Source organism: Neoarius graeffei, chromosome 19 (assembly GCF_027579695.1).
Source record: "Neoarius graeffei isolate fNeoGra1 chromosome 19, fNeoGra1.pri, whole genome shotgun sequence".
Classification (NCBI taxonomy): Eukaryota; Metazoa; Chordata; class Actinopteri; order Siluriformes; family Ariidae; genus Neoarius; species Neoarius graeffei.
Genome location: NC_083587.1, coordinates 51832877 through 51843679, shown reverse-complemented (window position 1 = coordinate 51843679; position 10803 = coordinate 51832877). Strand labels below are relative to the sequence as shown.

Here is a 10803-nt window from a genome sequence, read left to right as displayed (position 1 = left end):
CATGAAGTAGAATTCACATTTTTAGAACTACAACATCCAAAATACACTATTAGGACACTGCGCATGCGTGGTTGGTCCTTTTTTTTTAAGCTAAGTGACCGTGAGGATGTTGTAGTATGTGCGTTGGGTTGAGGATACGGTATTATGGCGCTGACAGGATTTTTACGGTTTCTCAGACTTTCTTTACAACAACTGGAGTCCAGTTTAATACAGACTGCAGGGTTTGACAGGAATTTATGTAAGTAAGGCGTGTAACTTTAAGAAATATTGAATAAGACGACATGGAAGGGCAGCATGCTGTGCAATAAGGTTGCCAGAGTGTGACTTTATAAAGACGTTATATATTTTCGCGTTTATTAAATTAGTTCTATTCTATCAAGCACAAAATAAAACATTTTTCGTTGAGATAGAAATATCATGAGGTGTTTAATATTCAACAAGAGATTGTAAACCATGATTGGATCTGGAGGTATTAGTTTCAATCTGGCAACCCTCTGTGTTACTGGCAGAAGTCAAATTTACTCCAGAATTATTGATTATGTCGGTTATTAGTCTGCGAGATCTAAATGTGAATCTAATCATGTACCAGAGGGGTAATACTTCATCATATGTTCCCCCCCCCCCCCCCCAAAAAAAAAAAATAATAATAATAATAATGTTCCTTTATAATTTTTGGATTTTTTTTCTCCCTAGGTCCAGCTCTGGCAGTGCATGGACCCAGCCTTCTTCCTCAACCACAGCACATTAGAGATGATGACAGCTCTGAGCCCAGTTTCCTGGACAGCATCTTCTGGATGGCAGCACCTAAAAAGAGACGCACCATCGAGGTGAATCGCTGCAGGAGACGGAATCCAAATAAACTCCTTAAAGTCAAGGTAAGACTGAGATTTAAATGTTTTATTATTTAAAGTGCTGATGACATGTTTTTGACATCTTTGGCCATGTTTTATAACATAAAAAGTAATTCCCGATGATCCATATATTAATTCACGAAGGTGCCTATTTTACAAGTTATGATGATAAACGCGGCTATTTGGGCAAATTTGATGGGGCTGCAGCACCCAGGAGACGAAGGAGGAGGAGGAGCTATATGACATCAGCGAAAGAACCTTCCTCCTAACTTACCAGTTTGTTGTTGATGCGACAGGTGTTCAGTTTATCATTATTAGTATTTTTATTAGACATTATCGCGTTGTGTTGCCGTCTTTTGCTCCAAAACCCACAAGGATGGGGTAAGTTTATTCAAGTTTCCCAGAGATCCCGAGCTGCATGCGAAGTGGGTGAAGCAAGTCAGGCGCACTCGTGACAAGTGGGAGCCCTCACCAACATCCGTCCTGTGCTCTGAACACTTCGATTTGGATTGTTTTGACACCCTTCCCAGCTTAAAAGAATCTCTTGGGTGTTCAGTTCAGCACAAACGTGTTTTACTACCATCAGCAGTACCTACACAGTGTTGCCAGATTGGGAGGTTTCCTGCCCAATTGGGCGGTTTCAAGTGCATTTTGGTGGGTTTTGAACATATTTTGGGCTGGAAAACATCAGCAGTATGTGTTGCCAGATACAGCTGAAGTTTTCCAGCCCAAAATATGTTCAAAACCCACCAAAATGCACTTGAAACCACCCAACTGGGCAGGAAACCTCCCAGTCTGGCAACACTGCCAGTATTCCGGAGGGGGTCTACTAGTAGCTATGCCGGATCCAAAGACAGTCCTCCTGTTGGAACATGTGTTGTGAAATGACATAAGATAAAGGTATGTAGAGCTATAGATTCTACATGATAATCATAAAGTCGGCGTGATATCAGTCATGTATTTGCTTGTGAAAGCTTGCGGCTTTCATGTAACTGCCGCCTAGCAACGAGAGGCAAAGGGTAAAGAGGGTAGGCTATCATAGATTCTATTCGGAAGAGATCAACACAATTCTAGACTCCCAGAAGAGGAAGAGCTAGCACTAGAGAGTTTAACCGGTGTTTTCATGCGCCATTTCCATTGAGTAGAACCAGAGTAGAACAGCCAGTGAACCGCAGCGTGTTCTCCCGCTGACGTCACAACATAGCCGCGAGCCACGGACCCAGTTTTCTTGCGCTGTGCAATTAAAAGTTGAATATTTGCGTAACAACAGCTTCTTTTCACGTAATTATAACAGAAATCTAACGTTTGCCATGTTGTATAGTTTATTTAAGGAATTGCATAGAGTCATGTTCGTGTCATCAGCCCTTTAATATTGAATTGTGGCCTTGAAGAAAAAATACCAGGCACATTATTGGCTCAAAATCAGACCCTCACCGTTCTTTAACATAAACCCATTTATTTTCCCCAGATGAACATCGAGCCATGTCTAGAGTGTGGGAACCTAAAACAGAAGCATGTTCTCTGTGGGTTTTGCTATGAGAAGGTCCAAAAGGAGACATCCAGAATTCGGAAGCAGATTGAAATCATGGAAGGCCGTCCTCACAACGCACCCACTGCGGAGACTGTGGTTCTGTATGAGAGCGAAGCTCCTCGTGACGTAGACAAGGAAAAGAGAATAGTGGAGCGAAGCAGAAAACGTCCCTCCTGGTTTAACCTGTAATTTACTGAGGTGGTTTTTTTTTTTTTTTTTGTATATAATATCCTCAATATTAAAGTATTGAACCTATGAGACTGCCTTTACGTTTCACAAGTCTTTTACTGCTAATAGTCAACAAACCACCGTCAGTATTGAACAGATATCAGTTCAATGTTTTTAAATAAACAATAGGCTCATTTCCATACCTTTACATTCTGTACAGTTAGGCTTATTTAATTATTTATTTCAATTACACGGTAAGTGTAATCACACGTCAAAAAGAATCCCAAGCTTTATGAAGGAAGTGCTGTGCGACATATACTTGTGTTATGACCAAGGGATCGGGCCGAGAGACGCCTTGGAAAGCAAACTGAGGGATGAACACCTCCAAAGAGGAGGAAAAAGAAACCAGAGGGTCACCCCACACTAGACTGGAACCTGGGGCCGGAGGACAGAGAGAGCAACATGCAGCCCAGTGAGCTACCAAGGCAGTAAAAATAAAGCACTGGGAGGGGCCCTCACTAAACCTGGCAGGGAGTCTGGGGGTCCGACCGCAGAACATTTAGGAATTTTTCATCGCATTTCCTAAAATTCTACACAATCAGAGGCGGGTAGAGGAAGCAAAAACTGTACTCGGGTCAAAGTGTTGTAACTTAATAATAATAATAATAATAAATCCTTACACATAGTAATTATGATGTTTAAATTTACTTGACTTAATTCTTTTGAAGCTCCTGTAATGGAATGCGACCTGCTTCAGGACAACATCACATTATCATCAGCCTCTGGTCACAAATTATATTACACTGAGAAGAAAAAATATTTATAAAACAACATGAAATCATTCTTTTAATCAAGTATAATTGATTTGTCTTTCCAAAACCTTTGTTCATGTTAAACAGGTCAAGCAGTGAAGCTGATCTCAGCAGGTCGTCCACATCTAGAAAAACACAAGGTTACGCTTGGACTGTCTGTCAAAGTCCATGAACAGCCACCAGGGTTTATTCTGTCCGATTAAAAAATGAAGTATTTTATTTATGAAGCCATGAGACAAAGCCAGGGCCACTGTTTTCAACCAGGGGGTTAAAGGAACACACTGTGAGAGAAGGTAGGAGGCTTGTGGGGACAGCGGCAGCTCAGCAGACCTCACCTGCCGTAACATCACTGTGACAAAAACCAGCATGGGGAGGGGACAAACCCAAAACTCCACTTCACTCCATGAATCCACACTGTTGTTCTTATAAATCAGCGAATCCTGAGATTCACTCAGATGTGTTGGTCATGATTAAAGCACCAAGACACAAATGTGAAAATATTCGAGGGCGTTTTGATTTTGAGAGCTTGGAAAAAATTGAGTGTGAATTTTGAATGCAAAAAGATTTGAGTGAGGCCTCTTGGGGCTGAGCCGCTCATATCTTAAAGCCTCGGCACATTGTGTGATGTGGTTATGAACATAAACACAGTACGGTTACGTACAGTTACTGTAAGACATTGTAAAGGGGGCGGAGCTATGATGAAGTTTTTCATGCTGGACAATTTAAACAAAAACAGAACGGAATTCAAACTTCAAAGAACGGAATCCTGAAACGATACATATATATGACACACACACTCCATTCCACACTCCACAGTTCACACTTCACATCTCTCACTCAACGCTTCACATCTTTCTGTCTTCAAACTTCACTTTTCACGCTTTACACCATCCTCTATCGAAAATGGTAAGTTGTAACCAGATGCCCTTCTGAAGATGGCGATGTTGAGTAAATTTGATGGTCAGGGTTCATATGACAGAACCACTGGGATTTTCTCGTTGTAATATTCAGTAAGACAAGTAGCCTATTGTCTGCTCAGGAGCGCTAAAGCCTTGGACACAATGATTTAACTCAGAAGCAGAAGATACAGTCCAATCAGTAATATATCCAGACCTGTTTATTCAGAGAAATGGAATTATTTCATCAGTAGGCCTCAGTATGGACCTGTTCATTTCTTTCTGGACCTCGTTCCTGAAGAAATAACGTGTTTCTCTAAAATCCAACTTTTTCTTTCTTCAGTTCCAGTCTCAGGCTGCTCACTTCAACCCCCTGTTCTACCCCATCCTACCACCGCAGTTCTACCCCCCGACCTACTTCATCATGCCAGACCAGTTCTACCCCCCATCCCACCCCGTTCTGAGATCCGCCTCCTACTACCCTCCACCCGCAATGATGGGGATGAACGAACGCCATGTCCCGTCCGTCCAGGAGGAGATTCTGGGAGGAAACGCTGTGTCTCCTGTGACACCACCTGAAGGTGGATGTGGAGACAATGGCTGTGTGATCACTGCTCAGGCTCATGTCCCTGACATGCTCACACTCGGTAAACAAGATTAAAATCTCAATTTTCCGCTGTTGGTTCCTTTGCACAATTCTTTAATGTTGTAATGTTTTCTCTGTCTTAACGTTCCATTTTATCTCCTTGTCCTGATCTACATGTGGCACCAGAACCACCAGCACCAGCTGAATCAGAGCCCGAACCTCAACCCACCTCCAGTCTGCCACCTGAAACTGTGGGCATTGAGGAGCCTTTGTCCTCCAGAACCCCAAGTCCAAAGGCACTGATGTGGGGCGAGAGAATGGACAGCGTCGACCCAATCCCATCCAGACCCCCAACTCCAATGTTACTCCCTTGGGGAGAACTAATAGAGGAAATGGGGTTCCAAAAGGATGAGGGGCAGGTGGATGACATGCTGGAGGCAAAGTAGAAGGTTGAGGAGAAGGAGACGGGTGCAGTGGTCAGGGAGCTCAGTGAGTCACAGTCATATTTGTAATGTCTTACAGAATGGGTCTTGTTCACTACCTCACGAGCTCGCTACTAAGCAAAGCACATGTGGAGCGAATACTTTTGAACGCAGTAATATGATCTAGAATAGTGCAATGGGAATATTATACACCAGGATAAAAGGTTTGATGATTATTGTTCTAAAATAATCTCTCCTCTGCTTTTCTCTTTCAGGTCGTCCCTCAGTCACATCGACACGCCCTGACTGGAAATGAGAAACTTTTGCAAAAATAAACTCAATTGAAAAAAGCTGCACAAATGGTCTGTGTCTCTCTCTTGGTGTAAACGACTCACACAGAAACAGCAGTAAAGGTGCTGCACTGTAAATCCGCTCAAATGATCAGTTCGAAAATTCCACCTCAATCAAATGGAATTTTAGTTTGACATTCAACACCGAACACCATCGAAAGCTCAATGATTAACATCGATTAGTGATGAACGAGTGATGTTTATAGAAATACAGGTCATGTTTATGACAGTAAGCTGCTCAGAGAACACAGCAGACTCAGGGGGAAGAACACATGGGAGATTTTAAAGCGTCTGTGTGCTGCATCAACTGTCTCGCATCGGACTCGTAAATCCGCCATGTCAGAACCTGAGCCTCCAGACTGGTGAAGACCACGCCCACATGATACAACATCAGTAATTAAACTGCTGTAGGAGGAGAATAATGGATGATGATGTAATGGGGGACTGGTCCAGGCGCAGGCTCGAACCCCATTCGTGGCTCCTAAAGAAAGGAGCGCGACCCACTGCTCCAGGAACTGAGACTGGGGGAGTGAACCCAAGTGCAGAACCAACTAAACACTGATGTGCACAAGGTGCTGACCAGGGGATCGGGCCGAGAGACGCCTTGGAAAGCAAACTGAGGGATGAAGACCTCCAAAGAGGAGGAAAAAAGAAACCAGAGGGTCACCCCACACTAGACTGGAACCTGGGGCCGGAGGATGGAGAGAGCAACATGCAGCCCAGTGAGCTACCAAGGCAGTAAAAATAAAGCGCTGGGAGGGGCCCTCACTAAACCTGGCAGGGAGTCTGGGGGTCCGACCGCAGAACATTTAGGAATTTTTCATCACATTTCCTAAAATTCTACACAATCAGAGGCGGATAGAGTAAGACAAACTGTACTCTGGTCAAAGTATTGTGTCTTAATAATAATCATAATAATAATAATAATAATAATTATTATTATTATTATTATTATTATTATTATTATGTGTTGCCAGCAGTAGCACTTATGATGAATACGAAGGAAGGTATCGTGAAAAAATGATTTTGACCTTTTGGTGACCTTGACCTTGTGTGTGAACATACTTGGCCAATAAACATGGTTCTGATTCTGTCGCCCCCTGTGACAGCGTGTGTATGTCAGCCTCGGTTCGGAGGTTTCAGGTTCGAAAAGTGTAAGAGGTAAGAGTCGAATAATAATAATAATAAGTACAGACAGTGGAAGCTCAGTGGAACGCACTTTCCCTCTGGAATAAACATAAACATGTCTGAAAGAGATTTCTTTAGTCCATTTATTTATCATTTATCATTTATATTTATAGTCATAAATCAACAGAGCGGGGAAGTTTTAATCAATGGGGTTTAAAAGTGGGCGTGGCCCACTTCGAGAAGAGTGGAAAGGTGAAATAGCCTAAGAGCATTAGCTCAAAATTGAGTCCAACCCGGAACAAATTAGTAACAAGCTGAATTTTTCAGAATACGTTCAGAATACCCTTAGGAATAACATACTAAAAGTCCCCGGGAATCCACCTTGTGCTCTCTGAGAAATTCAAGATGGCGTCCAAAATGGCCACCGATTGGAGATTTTTCAATATCTCAGGGATAAAACATAATATAAATGCAATTAAAAGGTTAAATTATATGTTCTCTCATACAAGCAATGCAAATTCACCATTGTCACACTGTTAAAATTAAAATTAACCAAGATTACAAGGTCATTAATGTGGAAATTACATGGAATTTGATGGTTGACATGATTGACAGATTAGCTTAGTAGGCTACCTACATACATGAACATAATGTAAGACAACAATTAGACATCAATTTCCTTAATATTTAGTGCATCTTTAAGCTTTGATAAAATATTAAAGGGAAATTAAATTTGAGAACTCTATCTTCTAAAACTACAATGGCAAGCTGTTTCAGTACACTTCTTCAACATTCCGGCGACTTTCATGACAAAAAGGTCTGCCTCAATAAAAGCTCTTGCTTATAAACAATGAGTAGACTTAAACACTTCTCAGTGCCTCAGTTGTAATGCTTGGACCTTTGTTGTACCATCAATGAAGTAGGGAATTTATTCAAGCTTGTTTAAGGGTGGAAAAAAATTAATCTTTGAGTTTCTAGCGCCAGTCTTTACTACTAGCAATGGTTCGGACAAAAAAATGACTAAACTCAGCATGACCTTTTAAAAATGACTGAACTCAGCATGACCTTTTAACATGCCATTTTTCATTTTACACCACCAATTTACTTTAATTAATATTAATGAAAATAAGTGCTCCAACCCCTAGTAATTGTGTTTGTTGTTTTGTGAACAGAATAGGATGATACGGAGTGAACGAGTAACCAATGGATCCACACTATACACAAATATACTGTTATAATAATGTGTACATTGTTATTATATAATGTTAATACACAATGTAATTAATACACACATGTTGGAATTTACTCTCCTACCCTACAAAACATGTATTCTGACCTTTTAATTGCATTAATATTTTGTTTTGGGCCTGAGATACGGGCAGATCTCCATTTGGCGGCCATTTTGGACGCCATCTTGAATTTCTCAGAGAGCACAAGGGGGATTTCCGGGGACTTTTAGTATGTTATTCCTAAAGGTATTCTGAATATATTCTGAAATTTTCAGCTTGTTACTAATTTGTTCCGGGTATAACCCTATTACTCCTGGGCTAAAACCACTTTCTTTTGCATTTATAAACAAGCCATGAAACCATCCAATGACAGCAAGTGTATGCAAATGAGGGAGGTTTTGATCCAGTCAGCATGTCTGTGGGTGGAGTCTTTCCCAGGCAGCGCTCCTGGAGTCTGAGCTCAGAGCTTTTTTTTTTTTTTTTTTACCTTTTTGGTCACCATGACCTTGACTTTGGCTGGATGACCCCCAAATTGTTGGAGGTTCTATTTGAGACCAGTGCCCATCTATCCTGAGAGTTTCATGAAGATTGGTCCAGATGTTTTCCCATAATATCATTAAGAAAAAACAAACAAACAAACAAACAAACAAACAAACCCGACTGAAAATAATACTTCACCCACTGGTGGACTCCGTCCTGGGCGAGGTGGTAATAATAATAATAATGATAATAATAATAATGGTGGCATGGTGGTGTAGTGGTTAGCGCTGTCACCTCACAGCAAGAAGGTCCGGGTTCAAGCCCCATGGCCGACGAGGGCCTTTCTATGCGGAGTTTGCATGTTGTCCACGTGGGTTTGCTCTGGTTTCCCCCACTGTCCAAAGACATGCAGGTTAGGTTAACTGGTGACTCTAAATTGACCGTGAGTGTAAATGGTTGTCTGTGTCTATGTGTCAGCCCTGCGATGACCTGGCGACTTGTCCAGGGTGTACCCCGCCTTTGTTTTGCCTGGCAACACTTATTATTATTATTATTATTAGTCACAATACTTTGACCCAAGTACAGTTTGTCTTCCTCTACCCGCCTCTGATTGTGTAGAATTTTAGGAAACGTGATGAAAAATTCCTAAATGTTCTGCGGTCGGACACCCAGACTCCCTGCCAGGTTTAGTGAGGGCCCCTCCCAGCGCTTTATGCCTTGGTAGCTCACTGGGCTGCATGTTGCTCTCTCTGTCCTCCGGCCCCAGGTTCCAGTCTAGTGTGGGGTGACCCTCTGCTTTCTTTTTTCTTCCTCTTTGGAGGTGTTCATCCCTCAGTTTGCTTTCCAAGGCATCTCTCGGCCCGATCCCCTGGTCAGCACCTTGTGCACATCAGTGTTTAGTCTGAGCTCAGAGTTTGTTTGTTTTTTTTTACCTTTTTGGTTACCATGACCTTGACTTTAGCTGGATAATCCCCAAATTGTTGGAGCTTCTATTTGAGACCAATGCCCATCTATCCTGAGAGTTTCATGAAGATTGGTCCAGATGTCTTCCCGTAATATCATTAACAAACAAACAAACAAACAAACAAACAAACAAACAAACAAACAAACTTGACCGAAAACAATACCTCACCCCCTGGTGGACTCTGTCCTGGACGAGGTAATAATAATAATAATAATAATAATAAATAATAATAGGAATATGTGTAAAAAAAGAATCATATTAAATGACGACTCAAGTCGTGAGTCACTTCATATGATGATTTATTCCATCGATAAAGTTTTACATTCAAGTATATCAGAATATCAGTTCTGACCCAAATAAAAATTTTAAGTGCTTATCTAATAAACACATCATAAAATCTGCTCATAAAGTCAGTACTCAATCATATTCCTCATGAAAAAATAATAATAAACTAGAAATCTGAAATTGTCACTGAATTTTGAGTCTTCATCTATTTCAAACGTAAAGTGACAACGTTAACAGCCTCACACCAAGCAACATTCACCGAGTAAATCTCTCCACAGACAGTTACCTCTACACACACACACACACACACACACACACGCGCACCCCACATCGCAAAAAATACAACAGCAATTTCCTTGTGGGGACCAACTTAATGTCCCCACAAAGTCGAAATTGTCAGATTTTACTATCCTTGTGGGGCCATTTGGTCCTCAGTAGTATATAAAAACATGTACCACATGTAACACATGAAATGAGATTTTCAACAAAAAACACAAAAAAATGTGCTCTGTGACCTTGAAAAATAGGTGAAGGTCACTCATCTTGGGTCAGGGAGCTTCTGTTGTCTGTGGTTACCAGCGGTCACAATTTCATCTGAAACCGAACAACTTTTGGAAGGAAATAAATAAATAAATAAATAAATATCACCATAAACAATAGTCTGGGGAGGACGACGACACCTTCACGAGGTCCCCCCCCCGTTAGTACCAATGCAGTTGGGAAGCTAACGTCATCAAGGTTTGCGAGCTGACAACCGCATAAAGAGGACTATCTCTATAATGTCTACCTTTCTTCATCCAAGAAGCTGTGTCCGGCATCCTCGGGCACCGTCACCTCCCACGGAGTTTGCTTTTGCTACATGGAATGTGCGAGGTCTGACATCAGCCACGAAGAGACAGACACTAGGAACAGACTGTGAATATTACAACATCAATATTGCATGCATCCAAGAGACAAAAGTAACCAGTCAGTCTGAACAACAACTTCAAACAGGTCACAAACTGATCCTTATGGAACAGAAAAAGACCATCCACCACGGGTTGGGCTTTGTAACAGGACCAAGGCTACAAAACCACGTCCTCAACTACGGGCGCATTAGTG

At 41.7% G+C, this 10803-nt stretch overlaps 1 protein-coding gene across 2 annotated transcripts; it reads left to right on the top strand.

The window, feature by feature from the left end:
• The first annotated feature begins 83 nt into the window (after nucleotides 1-83).
• mrpl32 (mitochondrial ribosomal protein L32) lies at nucleotides 84-5623 on the top strand. Of its 2 annotated transcripts, XR_009650732.1 has the most exons (6): nucleotides 84-238; nucleotides 694-875; nucleotides 2320-2580; nucleotides 4602-4905; nucleotides 5031-5333; nucleotides 5542-5623. XR_009650732.1 is itself a non-coding variant. In XM_060900242.1 (3 exons), the coding sequence occupies exons 1-3, from the start codon at nucleotides 145-147 to the stop codon at nucleotides 2569-2571; spliced, it is 528 nt and encodes a 175-aa protein (XP_060756225.1). In that variant the 5' UTR covers nucleotides 84-144; the 3' UTR covers nucleotides 2572-2647. The 2 variants fall into 2 exon arrangements, 1 of the variants encoding a protein (XP_060756225.1); XM_060900242.1 differs by lacking the exons at nucleotides 4602-4905; nucleotides 5031-5333; nucleotides 5542-5623 and having other exon boundaries at nucleotides 2320-2647.
• The last annotated feature ends 5180 nt before the right edge of the window (nucleotides 5624-10803 follow it).